The 20,011-nt window shown below is 37.6% G+C and overlaps 1 protein-coding gene and 1 pseudogene across 4 annotated transcripts in view; one reads left to right on the top strand and one right to left on the bottom strand.

The window, feature by feature from the left end:
- CTNNA3 (catenin alpha 3) overlaps positions 1-20,011 on the bottom strand; it is a 1,764,647-nt gene that overhangs the window by 1,251,186 nt on the left and 493,450 nt on the right. For all 3 annotated transcript variants that reach the window (XM_065521050.2, XM_005565734.5, XM_065521052.2), the window contains one exon: positions 532-735. In XM_065521050.2, coding sequence (XP_065377122.1) covers positions 532-735 — 204 coding nt within the window. The remainder of the gene's footprint in view (positions 1-531; positions 736-20,011) is intronic.
- Positions 15,113-16,059, top strand: LOC102137046 (large ribosomal subunit protein eL6 pseudogene; annotated as a pseudogene). Its single transcript, XR_012417894.1, has one exon. The product of XR_012417894.1 is annotated as a large ribosomal subunit protein eL6 pseudogene (transcript).

The following is a 20,011-nucleotide window of genomic DNA, read 5'->3' as shown; positions in this document are numbered from 1 at the left end:
CCAACTGCACTTGAGCCTGGGCAACAGAGCAAGACACACTCTATCTCCATAAAACCAAACAACAACAAAAATAACAACTGGCATGGGCTCTTTACACACCTTCAAACATAGCTAATGACCCCTGTAATATCACTTTTATTGACTACTAACTTCTAATGGCCTTTCATTATTCACCAATTTAATCCTGAGCAATCTGCCCCTCTCTTTATCTTCTTTATATCTCTTAAATTTATGTGCAACTCTAGTTACCTTTCTCCAATCCTGATTTCCTTCTTCAACTAATACTGAGATACTTCCACAAACAAAACGGTCACTTGTAAATACTCCTCTGGTTCTGACTTCATCCCTAGAAACTCCCAGGGTTGTTGTTCCCCAAAAATAACCAAGCAGAACTCACTTAGAAAATCAACCCATGTAAAATCACATACTCATTTGTAATTTATCCTGTTTTGTACACAGAAAGTATCTCAGCATATATTCAAAGTACAAGGAAAGAGGGGCTAGGGATGGGAGGGCAAACAAGTCACCTACATTGTTCATGTACTCTGAAAGCAGATCCTGAAGAGCCTGGCGAATGGCATTGCATTCTGCAATAATCCGCTCCCGGTGGAAGTCCCTCGTGCATGAAGAATCTGCCAGCAGAGCAGCCCCACTGATAATGGCTTCGAGTCGTTTCTCTAGTGATGGTCTTATTTCCTCCTCAGTCACTGTGAGTGGATTCAGGACAATTAAATTCTAAGAGAAGAAAACATTTGTATGGTTAGAACTCCATGGCATTTCACTTTTATGAAAAACAGATGTTATTTTGTTTTGCATTTAAAATTCAGATGTGATAATGAAGAGAACTGTGTTTTTACTGCCTCGACTGGTTCACACATAATGCTATGTAGTGATTATTATTCTGATAACTAATGAAAGTGATGCAATTGTGAGCATTTGTTCTAGCCTCAGACAGACCTGGATTCAGATCTTACCTTTTCCCCTCATGCAGATATCTTAGACTTGCTGAGCCTCAACCTTTTGACCTATAAGAGCAGAACATTAATGTTGCCTGTGTTGTAAAACTGTTGAAAGAATGATATAAATGCTTAATACACTGACTGGAGCATATTAACTGTTATTTACAATAGTAACTTTTACAGGCTGTACTGTTTACACAATATTTTTTTTCAATGTGCAATTATTTATTTACTTATTTATTTATTCTTATTATTATACTTTAAGTTCTAGGGTACATGTGCATAACGAGCAGGTTTGTTACATATGTATATTGTGCCATGTTGCTGTGCTGCACCCATCAACTCGTCATTTACATCAGGTATAACTCCCAATGCAATCCCTCCCCCCTCCCCCCTTCCCATGATAGGCCCCAGTGTGTGATGTTCCCCTTCCAGAGTCCAAGTGATCTCATTGTTCAGTTCCCACCTATGAGTGAGAACATGCGGTGTTTGCTTTTCGGTTCTTGTGATAGTTTGCTAAGAATGATGGTTTCCAGCTGCATCCATGTCCCTACAAAGGACACAAACTCATCCTTTTTTATGGCTGCATAGTATTCCATGGTGTATATGTGCCACATTTTCTTAATCCAGTCTGTCACTGATGGACATTTGGGTTGATTACAAGTCTTTGCTATTGTGAATAGTGCCACAATAAACATACGTGTGCATGTGTCTTTATAGCAGCATGATTTATAATCCTTTGGGTATATCCCCAGTAATGGGATGGCTGGGTCATATGGTACATCTAGTTCTAGATCCTTGAGGAATCGCCATACTGTTTTCCATAATGGTTGAACTAGTTTACATTCCCACCAACAGTGTAAAAGTGTTCCTATTTCTCCACATCCTCTCCAGCAACTGTTGTTTCCTGACTTTTTAATGATCGCCATTCTAACTGGTGTGAGATGGTATCTCATTGTGGTTTTGATTTGCATTTCTCTGATGGCCAGTGATGAAGAGCATTTTTTCATGTGTCTGTTGGCTGTATGAATGTCTTCTTTAGAGAAATGTCTGTTCATATCCTTTGCCCACTTTTTGATGGGGTTGTTTGTTTTTTTCTTCTGAATTTGTTGGAGTTCCTTGTAGGTTCTGGATATTAGCCCTTTGTCAGATGAGTAGATTGCAAAAATTTTCTCCCATTCTGTAGGTTGCCTGTTCACTCTGATGGTAGTTTCTTTTGCTGTGCAGAAGCTCATTAGTTTAATGAGACCCCATTTGTCAATTTTGGCTTTTGCTGCCGTTGCTTTTGGTGTTTTAGACATGAAGTCTTTGCCCATGCCTATGTCCTGAATGGTACTACCTAGGTTTTCCTCTAGGGTTTTTATGGTATTAGGTCTAACATTTAAGTCTCTAATCCATCTTGAATTAATTTTTGTATAAGGAGTAAGGAAAGGGTCCAGTTTCAGCTTTCTACTTATGGCTAGCCAATTTTCCCAGCACCATTTATTAAATAGGGAATCCTTTCCCCATTTCTTGTTTCTCTCAGGTTTGTCAAAGATCAGATGGCTGTAGATGTGTGGTATTATTTCTGAGGACTCTGTTCTGTTCCATTGGTCTATATCTCTGTTTTGGTACCAGTATCATGCTGTTTTGGTTACTGTAGCCTTGTAGTATAGTTTGAAGTCAGGTAGCGTGATGCCTCCAGCTTTGTTCTTTTGACTTAGGATTGTCTTGGAGATGCGGGCTCTTTTTTGGTTCCATATGAACTTTAAAGCATTTTTTTCCAATTCTGTGAAGAAACTCAGTGGTAGCTTGATGGGGATGGCATTGAATCTATAAATTACCTTGGGCAGTATGGCCATTTTCACGATATTGATTCTTCCTATCCATGAGCATGGTATGTTCTACCATTTGTTTGTGTCCTCTTTTATTTCACTGAGCAGTGGTTTGTAGTTCTCCTTGAAGAGGTCCTTTACATCCCTTGTCAGTTGGATTCCTAGGTATTTTATTCTATTTGAAGCAATTGTGAATGGAAGTTCATTCATGATTTGGCTCTCTGTTTGTCTGTTACTGGTGTATAAGAATGCTTGTGATTTTTGCACATTAATTTTGTATCCTGAGACTTTGCTGAAGTTGCTTATCAGCTTAAGGAGATTTTGGGCCGAGACAATGGGATTTTCTAAATATACAATCATATCATCTGCAAAGAGGGACAATTTGACTTCTTCTTTTCCTAACTGAATACCCTTGATTTCTTTCTCTTGCCTGATTGCCCTAGCCAGAGGTTCCAACACTATGTTGAATAGGAGTGGTGAGAGAGGGCATCCCTGTCTTGTGCCAATTTTGAAAGGGAGTATTTCCAGTTTTTGCCCATTCAGTATGATATTGGCTGTAGGTTTGTCATAAATAGCTCTTATTATTTTGAGGTACGTTCCATCAATACCAAATTTATTGAGAGTTTTTAGCATGAAGGGCTGTTGAATTTTGTCAAAAGCCTTTTCTGCATCTATTGAGATAATCATGTGATTCTTGTCTTTGGTTCTTTTTATATGCTGGATTATGTTTATTGATTTGTGTATGTTGAACCAGCCTTGCATCCCAGGGATGAAGCCCACTTGATCATGGTGGATAAGCTTTTTGATGTGCTGCTGGATCCGGTTTGCCAGTATTTTATTGAGGATTTTTGCATCGATGTTCATCAGGGATATTGGTCTAAAATTCTCTTTTTTTGTTGTGTCTCTGCCAGGCTTTGGTATCAGGATGATGTTGGCCTCATAAAATGAATTAGGGAGGATTCCCTCTTTTTCTATTGATTGGAATAGTTTCACAAGGAATGGTACCAGCTCTTCCTTGTACCTCTGGTAAAATTCAGCTGTGAATCCATCTGGTCCTGGACTTTTTTTGGTTGGTAGGCTATTAATTATTGCCTCAATTTCAGAGCCTACTATTGGTCTATTCAGGAATTCAACTTCTTCCTGGTTTAGTCTTGGAAGAGTGTAAGTGTCCAGGAAATTATCCATTTCTTCTAGGTTTTCTAGTTTATTTGCATAGAGGTGTTTATGGTATTCTCTGATGGTAGTTTGCATTTCTGTGGGGTCGGTGGTGATATCCCCTTTATCATTTTTTATTGCATCTATTTGATTCTTCTCTCTTTTCTTCTTTATTAGTCTTGCTAGTGGTCTATCAATTCTTCTCTCTTTTCTTCTTTATTAGTCTTGCTACCGGTCTATCAATTTTGTTGATCTTATCAAAAAACCAACTCCTGGATTCATTGATTTTTTGGAGGGTTTTTTGTGTCTCTATCTCCTTCAGTTCTGCTCTGATCTTAGTTATTTATTGCTTTCTGCTAGCTTTTGAATGTGTTTGCTCTTGCTTCTCTAGTTCTTTTAATTGTGATGTTAGAATGTCAATTTTAGATCTTTCCTGCTTTCTCTTGTGGGCATTTAGTGCTATAAATTTCCCTCTACACACTGCTTTAAATGTGTCCCAGAGATTCTGGTATGTTGTATCTTTGTTCTCATTGATTTCAAAGAACATCTTTGTTTCTGCCTTCATTTCATTATGTACCCAGTAGTCAATCAGGAGCAGGTTGTTCAGTTTCCATGTAGTTGAGCGGTTTTGATTGAGGTTCTTTGTCCTGAGTTGTAGTTTCATTGCACTGTGGTCTGAGAGACAGTTTGTTACAATTTCTGTTCTTGTACATTTGCTGAGGAGTGCTTTACTTCCAATTATGTGGTCAATTTTGGAATAAGTACGATGTGGTGCTGAGAAGAATGTATATTCTGTTGATTTGGGGTGGAGAGTTCTATAGATGTCTATTAGGTCTGCTTGCTGCAGAGATGAGTTCAATTCCTGGATATCCTTGTTAACTTTCTGTCTCGTTGATCTGTCTAATGTTGACAGTGGAGTGTTGAAGTCTCCCATTATTATTGTATGGGAGTCTAAGTCTCTTTGTAAGTGTCTAAGGACTTGCTTTATGAATCTGGGTGCTCCTGTATTGGGTGCATATATATTTAGGATAGTTAGCTCTTCCTGTTGAATTGATCCTTTTACCATTATGTAATGGCCTTCTTTGTCTCTTTTGATCTTTGATGGTTTAAAGTCTGTTTTATCAGAGACTAGGATTGCAACCCCTGCTTTTTTTTGTTCTCCATTTGCTTGGTAAATCTTCCTCCATCCCTTTATTTTGAGCCTATGTATGTCTCTGCGTGTGAGATGGGTCTCCTGAATACAGCAGACTGATGGGTCTTGACTCTTTATCCAGATTGCCAGTCTGTGTCTTTTAATTGGAGCATTTAGTCCATTTACATTTAAGGTTAATATTGTTATGTGTGAACTTGATCCAGCCATTATGATATTAACTGGTTATTTTGCTCGTTAGTTGATGCAGTTTCTTCCTAGCCTAAATGGTCTTAACATTTTGGCATGTTTTTGCAATGGCTGGTACCAGTTGTTCCTTTCCATGTTTAGTGCTTCCCACAGGGTCTCTTGTAAGGCAGGCCTAGTGGTGACAAAATCTCTAAGCATTTGCTTATCTGTAAAGGATTTTATTTCTCCTTCACTTATGAAACTTAGTTTGGCTGGATATGAAATTCTAGGTTGAAAATTCTTTTCTTTAAGAATGTTGAATATTGGCCCCCACTCTCTTCTGGCTTGGAGAGTTTCTGCTGAGAGATCTGCTGTTAGTCTGATGGGCTTCCCTTTGTGGGTAACCCAACTTTTCTCTCTGGCTGCCCTTAAGATTTTTTCCTTCATTTCAACTTTGGTGAAGCTGGCAATTATGTGTCTTGGAGTTGCTCTTCTCGAGGAGTATCTTTGTGGCATTCTCTGTATTTCCTGAATTTGAATGTTGGCCTTCCCTACTAGGTTGGGGAAGTTCTCCTGGATGATATCCTGAAGAGTGTTTTCCAACTTGGTTCCATTTTCCCCCTCACTTTCAGGCACCCCAATCAGACGTAGATTTGGTCTTTTTACATAATCCCATACTTCTTGCAGGCTTTGTTCATTTCTTTTTCTTCTTTTTTCTTTTGGTTTCTCTTCTCGCTTCATTTCATTCATTTGATCCTCGATCGCTGATACTCTTTCTTCCAGTTGATCTAGTCGGTTACTGAAGCTTGTGCATTTGTCACGTATTTCTCGTGTCATGGTTTTCATCTCTTTCATTTCGTTTATGACCTTCTCTGCATTAATTACTCTAGCCATCAATTCTTCCACTTTTTTTTCAAGATTTTTAGTTTCTTTGCGCTGGGTAAGTAATTCCTCCTTTAGCTCTGAGAAGTTTGATGGACTGAAGCCTTCTTCTCTCATCTCGTCAAAGTCATTCTCCATCAAGCTTTGATCCGTTGCTGGCGATGAGCTGCGCTTCTTTGCCGGGGGACATGCGCTCTTATTTTTTGAATTTCCAGCTTTTCTGCCCTGCTTTTTCCCCATCTTTGTGGTTTTATCTGCCTCTGGTCTTTGATGATGATGGTGACGTACTGATGGGGTTTTGGTGTAGGTGTCCTTCCTGTTTGATAGTTTTCCTTCTAACAGTCAGGACCCTCAGCTGTAGGTCTGTTGGAGATTGCTTGAGGTCCACTCCAGATCCTGTTTGCCTGGGTGTCAGCAGCAGAGGCTACAGAAGATAGAATATTGCTGAACAGCAAGTGTCCCTGTCTGATTCTTGCTTTGGAGGCTTCCTCTCAGGGGTGTACTCCACCCTGTGAGGTGTGGGGTGTCAGACTGCCCCTAGTTGGGGATGTCTCCCAGTTAGGCTACTCAGGGGTCAGGGACCCACATGAGCAGGCAGTCTGTCCGTTCTCAGATCTCAGCCTCCGTGTTGGGAGATCCACTGCTCTCTTCAAAGCTGTCAGACAGAGTCGTTTGCGTCTGCAGAGGTTTCTGCTGCTTTTTTTTTTTTTTTGGTTGTTGTTGTTTAGCTGTGCCCTGTCCCCAGAGGTGGAGTCTACAGAGACAGGCAGGTTTCCTTGAGCTGCTGTGAGCTCCACCCAGTTCGAGCTTCCCAGTGGCTTTGTTTACCTACTTAAGCCTCAGCAATGGTGGGCGCCCCTCCCCCAGACTCGCTGCTGCCTTGCAGCGAGATCACAGACTGCTGTGCTAGCAATGAGGGAGGCTCCGTGGGCGTGGGACCTTCCTGGCCAGGTGTGGGACATAATCTCTTGGTGTGCCTGTTTGCTTAAAGCGCAGTATTGGGGTGGGAGTTACCCGATTTTCCAGGTATTGTGTGTCTCAGTTCTCCTGGCTAGGAAAAGGGATTCCCTTCCCCCTTGCACTTCCCAGGTGAGGAGATGCCTCGCCCTGCTTCAGCTCTCGCTGGTGGGGCTGCAGCAGCTGACCAGCACTGACTGTCCGGCACTCCCTAGTCAGATTAACCCAGTACCTCAGTTGAAAATGCAGAAATCACCGGTCTTCTGTGTCGCTCGCGCTGGGAGTTGAAGACTGGAGCTGTTCCTATTCAGCCATCTTGCTCCGCCCCCCCTGTTTACACAATATTTTCATGTATCTCATCCTGATAGCACCATGAGGAAGTGGGCAGCAAGGTATTAATAACCACACATTTCAGCTGATGATGAGTGAGGCTGAAGGCTGTCTTACCCAAGGTCATAGAGCAAATAAATAGTGACGTTCAGATAAGTATCCAGGTCTTTCAATACCAGATATAATATTATTTTCATTATGTCTCACTTTCAATCATAAACTTTAGTTAACTGTAACACTAACATATCAAAGTAAATTCTGAATTTTAATTATTTAATTTAAAACATAAAACTGCTTCTTCCTGTTGATCTATTATAACTTCCAGCTATTTCCAGCTATTAGAACTTGACATGGTATTTTTAAGGTTTCCATTAGACATATCTTTAGGTAACAGGAGTCAAGATAATCTAAAGCCTGGTAAGAAAAGATGGAGGGTATATGCTGCTCTAAGGGTCTTTTATTAAAATACTCCACGAGAGGAAGTCTTTCCAAGATTAGGCATAATGTGAAAATTGAAGAAAAAGATAGTGTAGAATAAAAGCTCTCGGAAGAACCCTTAACATGAAATGCAGTCACATAATGATATTCAGAGTGTGAAAGTCTGAGTGTGAATCTACACACAAACACACTGAAGATATAAGATCTTCCTAGTGTACAATCTTATGTATAAGATTATAGATGTGTATATGTATTTTATATAGATAGAGGTTTGTATGTATGTAAATAAGTAAGTATATGTATGTGTTTATATACAAAATCTTACACTGATCCTTGTGTTACATTACATTCTGATAAATATTTGGGTATTGAAAGCAGCCAGGATACAATTTTAAAAGTCACAACTGTAGAGTCAAGCTAGGAAGAGAAAATTATTATAGAAAAAGAAATAATTTTAAAACAATTTTTTTTAAAAAATGGTACTATGTAATGTTCTCTTACTATAAAATGTGAGGGGACTCCAAAAAGTTCACGTAAAAAATGGAGTTGAAATATAAAAATAAAAAATATAAATTTTATTTTTCAACATAAGCTCCATCGAGTTCAAGAAATTTATGCAAGTGATGATACCAGCTATTTAGTCCATCTCTAAAGAATTGAAGCTTCTGGGAATTTATCTATGTCATTGCAGTCTTTTTTACATTATTAACTGAAGAAAAATAGATGCCCTTTACAATTTTTTTAAGATTAGGAAACAAAAAGGAGTCAGAAAGAGCCAAATCGGGACTGTAACATGGATGCCTAATAATTTCCCATGCAAACTCTTGCAAAATTGCCCTTGTTTAACGAGAGGAATAAGCACGAGTATTATTGTGGTGGAGAGGGACTCTCTGGTGAAGCTTTCATGGGCATTTTTCTGCTAACGCTTTGGCCAACTCTCTTAAAACACTCTTATGGTAGTTATCATTCTTTGGCCTCCCAGCAAATTAACAGACAAAATGTCTTGAGGATCCCAAACACTATTGCCATGACCTTTGCTCTTGACTGGTCCAATTTTGCCTTGACTGGATTACTTTCACCTCTTGGCAGCTATTGTTTGACTGTGCTGTGCCTTAGGGATCGTACTGGTAAAGCCATGTTCTACCTCCTTTTACATTTCGTTGGAGAAATGCTTCAGGATCTTGATATCAATTGCTTAAAAAATTTCTGCTGAAAGCTCTGCTCTTATCTGCAGCTTCTCTGGGAGCAGCATTTTTGACACTCATCAAGTAGAAAGTTGGCTCAACTTTAATATTTTAGTCATAACTGCATAAGCTGAAGTGATTGAGATGTCTATGCTGTTGGCTATTGTTTGTGCTGTTAATAGTCCTTTTCAATTAAGACATGAACAAGATTAATTTTTTCCTCACAAATTGATGTGGATGGTCTGCCACCTTGAGCTTCATCTTTGACATCATCTCATCTCTTACTAAAATGAGTTATCCACTTGTAAACTGCTGATTTCTTTGAGGCATTGTCCTTATAAACCTTTTATAAAGCATCACTGATTTCACCATTCTTTCGCCTGATCTTCACCATATATTTAATGTTTGTTCTTGCTTCATTTTTATCAGAATTCAAATTGCTGATAGAGGTTCTTCAAACTGGTGTTTTATCTTTCTTAGTGCCTCAAACTAAATCCCATTCAGACATGTTAAAACAAGTTCGTATCAGTTTATTTTGGTGGAAAAAAATGTTGAAATTCATGCATAGTTTTTTTTTAATACACATTCTTCATGAACTTTTTGAAGGCCCCTTATAAAATGTAAAATATAAACTAGAATATAGATCTGATATAAAATTGGTTAAATATCTTAAAAGCATGTAGGAGAATTCTTACTTTCCTGACTCTTTTCTTCCTATTTTTCTTTCTTTCTTTCTTTCTTTTTTTTTTTTTTTCCAGACAAAGTCTTGCTCTGTCGCCAGGTTTGAGTGCAGTGGCGCGATCTTGGCTCACTGCAACCTCTGCCTCCCAAGTTCAAGCAATTATCCCTGCCTCAGCCTCCCAAGTAGCTGGGACTACAGGCAAGCGTCACCACGTCCAGCTAATTTTTGTATTTTTAGTAGAGACAGGGTTTCACCATGTTTGCCAGGATGGTTGCAATCTCTTGACCATGTGATCCACCTGCCTCAGCCTCCTGAAGCGCTGGGATTACAGGCGTGAGCCACCACACCCGACCTTTTCTTCCTGTTTTTCAATTCCTCTATTGAGTCTCTCCATTTTTCCATCTTACATGGAAAAAAAAATTTAAAAAACAACATGAAAGGAAATTAACTGTATAAAAGGCAAATTTAACATTTTCTTTACCTAGTAGATATTATTTTTGATGAAACCATAATCCCTACCATGGGCTTGGCCATCAGTTAAGGCTTCATTCATCTGTCTTCCCCTTTATTTCATTTGCCACTTTTACCACATCTTTCTTTGGCTCACTCATTTAGTACAGACTTTCCACTCCAATGTTTCATAACAAAAATGAAACTATTTAGGCCGGGCATGGTGGCTCACGCCTGTAATCCCAGCATTTTGGGAGGTTGAGGCGGGCAGATCACGAGGTCAGGAGTGCAAGACCAGCTTGGCCAACATGGTGAAACCCCGTCTCTAGTAAAAATACAAAAATTAGCTGGGAATGGTGGCGCGTTTCTGTAATCCCAGCTACTCGGGAGGCTGAGGCAGGAGAATTGCTTGAACCAGGACCCAGGAGGCAGAAGTTGCAGTAAGCTGAGATCACGCCAGTGCACTCCAGCCTAGGCTACAGAGCGAGACACCATCTCAAAAAAAAAAAAAAAAAAAAAAAAATTAAACCATTTAAAACCTTTTTGGAAATGTACCTCCAGGGTGGCATCATTAAGAAAAGACTATGCAAGCAATATAATTACTCTTTAATTGCTCTAATGCAATTAGAAGATGTGATAGCAGTCAATATGTCTCCAGCATTGTGACGATAGGAAAAGCTGATTACATTTCAAATCTGTTTGTTGTAAGTACTGGAAGAAAAAACTGCTGTGATTTTATGTGTTCTGGCTATGATTTCATGTTAGCAAATGGCCTGTATTGTAGAATTAAGTTCACTCTAGTTTCTGCTCTACAGGATCATTCCTCAAACTATCTCAGCATTTGGAATTTTACATGCTTGACCTTTAAGATTTCTGATTCTTCAAGCTCATCTGAACTCAAATCATTGTCTGTTCTGACATCTGATACCTATAGGCAGGGCTCTTGATTGTGCCTAAAACAATTGTCCTACTATTCCATCTTATTAAAGTTTCACTGACTTTGTCACCGAATCAATAAAAAGCCAAGAATTTTTTAAAGTAAATTGAATGTCCTGTGAAATGGCACTGGATTTGTTTAAGACCAACTGAAATAAATTTTGGCCTCTTCTGATGCACCATAGCTATGTTAAAACAGTATTTCAGTGTGTTTCATGGCATTAATCCCATGAAAGACAATCAATAGGATGTTGTTTTTTTCAGGATGCCACTCCATTGAAATAGAAAATATTTTTCCTTTTTTAAAGTTCCACTCAAAGTTCCTTAATACTTTGATTGCTGACAGAACATTATTTTAATGTAATTAAGAGTCCCAACTCCATATTCTTCTGTTAAATTATTTTGTTTAAAAGAGTAAGTATAGCTAGAAATTTAGAACCCAGGTCGTAGAAGCAGATAGCCTGTGTTTGAATCCTGGCCCATAGCTATAAACAAATATATCTGTACTGATATCACCCTCTATATTTTTATCTCTTTCTGGATATCTTATAATTTATTTGATTAATAAATTTCATTCCTTATTTTTCTTCCTACCACTTCTTTTCAAAATTAAAGACTTTAAGTAACTTGCCCAGGATCACTTAGCTAATAAGTAGCGGAGGGAAGAGTCTGTCCAAATCTGTCTACTTCCAGTTCCATGCTGTAAGTACCATGCAATGCTGCTTTTGTTGTCTTATTTAATCATTACCAACCATTTTGTGGCGTATTATCATCATTAATTTATACATGTGAAAATCGAGAGTGAGCAAGATTAAGTAAGTTGTCTAATAATCCCCTTAAAAGAGAAGATGTAGGATTCAAATCCAATTTTATATAACTACCAAATCCTGAAACTTTCTACTACTCTGGGGAAACTGAGATGAAACCACCTGGCAAACTTCTTCATTCACCTGAATCTCATCATGTTTTTCCACTCATTTCTTCTCCTCCTTGTCTTCAAGGAAGACATAGTCTTTCTCTCTCATTCATTTCCTTTCTCTCTCTTTCTCTCTCTCTTTCTCTTTCTCTTTCTCTCTCTCTTATCTCCCCTTTGTTTCTTTCTTTTTTGAAAAAAATTTGAGGAATATCTCACTCTATCACCCAGGCTGGAGTGTAGTTGTGCAATCATGGCTCACTGCAGCCTTGACCTGCCTAGTTCAGGTGACCTTCCCAACTCAGCCTCCAGAGTAACTGGAATCACAGGTGTGTGCCACCCCACTCAGCTAGTTTTTTGTACTTTTTGTAAAGATGGGGTTTCACCATGTTGCTCAGGCTGGTCTCAAACTCCTTAGTTCAGGCAATGCACCTGCCTTGACCTCCCAAGGTACTGGAATTACAGGTGTGAGCCACTGTGCCCAGCCTTCCCCTTTATTTTCAAGGCTATCTTCTCCTCATCGCAAATCCCAAGTACTCTTCAATTATTCCTTCCTTACATTTTGAGTCTCTTAAAGAGCCTACTATGTGCCAGGTACTGTGCTAGGAATTGGTAATAGAATGGTGAGGATCCCTGCCCTCCTCACAGGGCTCACATCTCAGAACTGACAACTATTAACCAAAAAAAATCACAAAAATACATAACCACAATGTGGATGTGTTGTATAAATAAAAAGAGTAGTTAAAGTACAGATTGACCAGGCGTAAGTCTGGACAATTAAATGCAGAATCAAAATGATTAAAGGCAAAGCAGGGCTAGGCACAGTGACTCACGCCTGTAATCCCAGCACTTTGGGGGCAGAGGTGGGCCAATTGCTCGAGCCCAGGAGTTCAACATCAGCCTGGGCAACACAGTGAAACCTGTCTCTACAAAAAATATAAAAATTAGCTGGGCAAGGTGGCACATCCCTGTATTCCCAGCTTCTCAGGAGGCTGAGGTGGGAGGATCATTTGAGCCTGGCAAACCAGTCATTTGTAGAATTCTCAGGGAGGGATTTAGATCCACAGAACTTGGAATTGAAAGTTATAGGTAATCTTGTTGGCAAAGATATAGAGAAAAGGGGAATCCTTATACACTGCTGGTAGAAATATAAACTGATACAGCTATCATGAAAAACAGCTGGAGGTTCCTTTAAAAATTGAAAATAGAACTAATCAGCAATCCCACTACTGTGTATATATCCAAAGGAAATGAAATCAGTATGTCAAAGAGATATCTGTACTCTCATGTTCACTGCAGCATTATTCACAATAGCCAACATATGGAATCACCCTAAGTGTCTACCAATGGCCAAATGGATAAAGAAAATGTAGTATATATGCAATGGAATACTATTCAACCTTTACAAAGAAAAAAATCTGCAGGGTGCCATGAGTCACGCCTATAATTGCAGCACTTTGGAAGGCTGAGATGGGTGGCTGGTTTGAGTCCAGGAGTTCAAGACCAGCCTGGGCAACATGGCAAAACCTCATCTCTACAAAATATACAAAAATTAGCCAGGCATGGTGGCACATGCCTGTAGTTCCAGCTACTAGGGAGGCTGAGGTGGGATAATTGTTTGAGCCCAAGAAGTCGAGGTTGCGGTGAGCTGTGAGCATGCCGCTACACGCTAACCTGGGTTACAGAGCGAGACCCTGTCAAAAAAAAAAAAAAAACAAAATTCTGTCATTTACATCAACATGGATAAGCCTAGAAGACATTATGTTATGTGAAATAAGCCATGCACAGAAATACAAATACCACGTGATCTCACCTATATGTAAAATCTAAAAGAACCTAACTCAGACACAGAGTGGAGTGGTGGTTACCAGGGGTTGGGGGCAGGTACAGGATTCAGGAGATGCTGGTCAAAAGATTCAAAATTTTACTTTGACGGGAGGAATAAATTCAGGAAATGTATTGTATAACTTGGTAACTATAGTTAATAATAATGTACTATATACTTGAAAATTGCTAAGAGTAGATATTAAGTGTTCTCACCACAAAAAAAAAGTATGTGAGGTAGTGCATATATTAGTTTGATGTAGCCACTGAATAATGTATACGTATTTCAAAACATCACGTTATATGCCACAAATATATATAATTTTTATTCACTAATTTTAAAATGTTTAAATGAACTGCTAAAAAAACAGTTTGGATGTGATCTTATCCAGATTTTATGTTATTAAGTCTACCTGAACAGGCATCAGCATTATAATTATAGAACTAGAAGCAGAAAGACTGAAACTTGAAAACAAGCCAAATTGAAGAGAGGTACTTTACATCTGAGTAGACAAAAAAACTGCGTCAAAGGTAGAGAAGGGATCTGTGAAACCAGGAGAATATATATTTCATCCATCTGTAGTAGTTTTGAAAAATCTGACACTATGAAAGAATGATTAAAATTAAATTAAATTGGCACACATCAATATTTTAAAGTACAAAAGATGTATACTACCCACAGAATGGAAGTATGAGAACCAATTCAAATAGTGATGTAGGGAATGTCTTATATTAAATCAGTTAATGGAGAAGATGTAGTTTAAATAAGCATTGCTTATCATTTTTGGTTTTGGTTGTAGCCTAAAGACTATCTTTCAGAAAAGAACTTATAACATAAGGATTATTTTAATCAATATGACTTATAGTGAAAGAAAACTCTATGGCCTCTAGAAAGAAATAATTGCTACATTTTGAGAAGATTGAGATCATAGCTCTATATGTATTTGAGAGAACAATGTGGGATGAATATATATATAATAGCTTGAAAAATTACCAGAATACATGATAAAATAAAAAACAAAATGGCAGGATGATATATATAATGATATCATACATATTTTTAAAATGAGCACACAACACTTTGTATTTTCTCTGAGTGCATATGTATATGTATATGAGAGCCTAGGAAAAGGACTAAAGGAAACATACCAATACCATAGCAATTATTATTTTGGGGGGAGGATGAGACAAGAACCCAAACTGGGGTAGTAAGGTTTTAATTTTTTAATAACTAGGCTTCATTTCATATTACTTATAAAAATACAAAGTAGCTCTTTCCCATCTTGCAAGATGGCGGGTGAAAAAGTTGAGAAGCCAGATACTAAAGAGAAGAAACCCGAAGCCAAGAAGGCTGATGCTGGTGGCAAGGTGAAAAAGGGTAACCTCAAGGCTAAGAAGCCCAAGAAGGGGAAGCCCCATTGCAGCCACAACCCTGTCCTTGTCAGAGGAATTGGCAGGTATTCCCGATCTGCCATGTATTCCAGAAAGGCCATGTACAAGAGGAAGTACTCAGCCGCTAAATCCAAGGTTGAAAAGAAAAAGAAGGAGAAGGTTCTTGCAACTCTTACAAAACCAGTTGGTGGTGACAAGAACGGCGGTACCCGGGTGGTTAAACTTCACAAAATGCCTAGATACTATCCTACTGAAGATGTGCCTCGAAAGCTGTTCAGCCACGGCAAAAAACCCTTCAGTCAGCACATGAGAAAACTGCGAGCCAGCATTACCCCCGGGACCATTCTGATCATCCTCACTGGACGCCACAGGGGCAAGAGGGTGGTCTTCCTGAAGCAGCTGGCTAGTGGCTTGTTACTTGTGACTGGACCTCTGGTCCTCAATCGAGTTCCTCTACGAAGAACACACCAGAAATTTGTCATTGCCACCTCAACCAAAATCGATATCAGCAATGTCAAAATCCCAAAACATCTTACTGATGCTTACTTCAAGAAGCAGCAGCTGCGGAAGCCCAGACACCAGGAAGGTGAGATCTTCGACACAGAAAAAGAGAAATACGAGATTACAGAGCAGCGCAAGATTGATCAGAAAGCTGTGGACTCACAAATTCTACCAAAAATCAAAGCTGTTCCTCAGCTCCAGGGCTACCTGCGATCTGTGTTTGCCCTGACGAATGGAATTTATCCTCACAAATTGGTGTTCTAAATGTCTTAAGAACCTCATTAAATAGCTAACTACAAAAATAAATAAATAAATAAATAAAAATACAAAGTAATTAAAAATTCAAATTCTTAAATTTTAAAAATATAATTATGGATCAAACATTTACTATTCTTTTAGATTCAAGTATTAATCAACTAATTATTCTGGAATCAAATAGACAAAATGCTTTCTTTGTTTACCAGAATGAATATAATATTGTTTTATAAATTAATCAGTTGCAAGAATTTCAATCTTTTTATGTTGGGTTTACACTATTTAAACTATTACAAATATGTTTGGCTAACATATGTCTGTTAAAAAATAAAGACATCAAGAGAGTGAAAAAGCAAGCCACAGACTGGGAGAAAATATTTGTAAAAGGCATATCTGATAAAGGATATTATCCAAAACATATGAAGGATTGTTAAAACTCAACTATAAATAAATAGCCTGATTTTTAAAAATAGACCAATGACCTGAACAGATAATTCACTTAAAAATATAGACAGATAGAAAATAAGCATATGAAAATAAGCATAAGTCATAAGGGAGATGCAAAGTAAAACAGTAATGAGATACCACTACATATCTATTAGAATGGCCAAATTCCAGAACACTGACTACACTAAATGCTGGCAAGAATGTGGAGTAATACAAACTCTCATTCATTGCTGAGGGGAATGCAAAGTGATAAAACCACTTTGAAAGACACTTTGGCAGTTTCTTACAAAATCAGACATATTCTCCCACTCTCACCATTTCTACTTAATATATTCCTGGAAGTCCTAGCCAGAGCAATTAAGCAAGAAAAAGAAATAAAACACATACAAATTAGGGAAAGAAAGAAGTAAAATTTTCTCTGTTTGCAGGTTATATAATATTATGCATAGAAAACTCAAAGACTCAACCAAAAACCTATTAGAACTAATAAACAAATTCAATAAAGTTGCAGGACACAAACCCAAATTATAAAGATCAGTTGCATTTCTATATGCTAACAAAAAACTATCTGGAAAAAAAAATGCAATGTATATGAGCATCAAAAACATAAACCACTTAGAAACAAATTTAACCACAGATTTGAAAGATCTGTGATTACATTAAAAATTACAAGGCATTGATGAAAAAAATTGAAGACACAAACAAATGAAAAAGTACCCTGATGTTCATGGATCAAAATAATTAGTACTGTTAAATGTCTATATTACCCAAAGTGATCTACAGAGTCAAAACAATCTGTGTCAAAATTCTAACAGTATTCTTCAAAGAAATAGAATAAACAATTCTAACATTCATACAAAACCGCAAAAGACCACAAATAGCCAAACAATCTTAAGAACAAAACTGGAGGGATCACACTTCCTGATTTCAAAGTATATTACAAAGCTATAGCAATCAAAACAGTATAGTGCTAGTATAAAAACATACATAAACACCATTGGAATAGAATTAAGAGTCCAGGAATAAACACACACATATACAGTCAACTAATATTCGATAAAAGCACAATGGGGAAAGAATAGTCTCTTCAATAAATGGTGCTGGGAAAACTGAATATTTATATACAAAAATAAAATAAAATTGGACCCTTATCTACATCACTCACAAAAATTAATTTGAAATGGATAAAAGACATAACTGTAAGACCTGAAACTGTAAAACTCCTAGAAGAAAACAGTGGGTAAAAGATTCTTGACATTGGTCTCGACAATGTCTTTTTAGATGACACCAAAAGTACAAGGAACAAAAGCAAAAAGATTTAAGTGGGACTACATCAAACTAAAAATCTTCTGCAAAGCAAACAACCAACAAAATGAAAAGGCAACACACAGAAAGAATGGGAGAAAATATTTGCAGACCATGTATTCAATACGGGGTTAATATCCAAAATATAGTAGGAACTCACACCACTCAATAACAATATAATAATAATAACAATAATCCAATTAAAAGTAAGTAAAGGCCCTGAATAGACATTTCTGAAAAGAAAACATACAAAAGGCCAATAGTGCATCAAAAGATCTTCAATAGCACTGATCATCAAGGGAAATATAACTCAAAACCACAATGAGATATTACCTCAGACCTGTTAGGATGGATATTATTAAAAACACAAGAGATAATATGTATTTGAGAGGATGTGGAGAAAAGGGAACTTTTGCACACTGTTGGTGGGAATGTAAATTGATACAGTCATTATGAAAAAAAGTGGGGAGATTCCTCAAAAATTAAATATACAACTACCATAAGATCTAGCAATTCCACTTCTGAATTTATATCTGAAGGAACTAAGTAACTCAAAGAGACATCTGCACTCCCATATTCATTCCATCATTATCACAATAGCCAAAACATGGCAAATACCTAAGTGTCTGTAAATGAATGAATGAATAAAGAAATGGTCATATATATGTATATATACAACTGCTTACAATAGAATAGTATTCAGCCATAAGAAATGAAGGAAATCTTGCCATTTGTGGATGAACCTGGAGGGCATTTTGCTAAGTGAAATCAGCCAGACACAGAAAGACAAATACAATATGATATCACTTATATGTAAAATCAGTTTCGATTTGACATAAATCATAAAAACAGAGTGAAGCAGCAGTTGGCAAGGCTGAGAGGGTGTGGGAAATGAGGAGATGTTGACGAATGCGGGCAAACTTTCAGTTATAAGATAAACAAGCTCTGGGGATCCAATGTACAACATAGATGGTAATGGATATGTTAATTAATATGATTGGAGTAATAATTACACAATGCACATGTATATAAAATCATCACATTGTATACCTTTAATATATACATTCTTTATTTGTCAATTGAATATTTAAAATTGTTTTAATTCAAATTTTAAAAACGAAACAATTATTTTAAAAACTTTTAAGTTGGGGTACCTGTGCAGGTTTGTTATACAGGTAAACTTGTATCATGAGGGTTTGTTATACAGATTATTTTGTCACCAGGTGTTAAGCCTAGTACCCATTCATTATTTTCCTGAACCTCTCCCTCCTCCCACCCTCCGCTCCCTATTAGGCAGCAGTGTCTGTTGTTTCCCTTTATGTGTTCTCATCATTTAGCTCCCACTTACAAATGAGAGAATGCAGTATTTGGTTTTCTGTTACTGCTTCAGTTTGCTCAGGAGAATGGCCTCCAGCTCCATCCATGTTCCTGCAAAGGACATAATCTCACTCTTTCTACAACTGCATAGTATTCCATGATATATGTGTATGAGATTTTCTTTATCCAGTCTATCATTGGTGGGCATTTAGTTTGATTCCATGTCTTTGCTCTTATGAATAGTGCTGCAATGAACATATGTGTGCATGTGTCTTTATGACAGAATGATTTATATTCCTTTGGGTCAAATAGAATTTCTGTTTTTAGGTATTGAGGAATTGACACACTACTTTCCACAATGGTTGAACTAATTTAGGCTCCCACTAGCAGTGTATAAGTGTTCCTTTTGCTCCACAACCTCGCCAACATCTGTTATTTTTTTACTTTAGATAATAGCCATTCTGACTGGTGCGAGATGATATCTCATTGTAGTTTTGATCTGCATTTCTCCAAGATCAATGATGCTGAGCTTTTTTAAAACTATGTTTGTTGGCTACATGTAGGCCTTCTTTTGAAATGTGTCTGTTCATGTCCTTTGCCCACTTTTTAACGGGGTTGTTTGAAAAACAAACTGAACATACTTTACAATATAACCCAGCAATTGCTCTTCTTGGTATTTGCCCAAATGAGTCAAAAACATGTCCACACAAAAACCTTCACATGGATGTTTATAGCAGCTTATTCATAACTGCCAAAACTTGGAAGCAACCAAGAGGTCCTTTAGTAGGTAAATGGATAAACTGTGGTACATCCAGACAATGGAATATTATTCAGCACTAAAAATAAATGAGATACCAAGCCACAAAAAGACATAGAGGAAACTTAAATGCATATTACTACATGAAAGAATCTCATATGAAAATGGTGCATCCTATGTAATTCCAACTATAGT

The sequence above is a fragment of the Macaca fascicularis genome, chromosome 9, assembly GCF_037993035.2.
Source record: "Macaca fascicularis isolate 582-1 chromosome 9, T2T-MFA8v1.1".
Taxonomy (NCBI): Eukaryota; Metazoa; Chordata; class Mammalia; order Primates; family Cercopithecidae; genus Macaca; species Macaca fascicularis.
The sequence above is the reverse complement of the archived record's forward strand: the minus strand, read 5'-3'. Positions and strand labels throughout refer to the sequence as shown.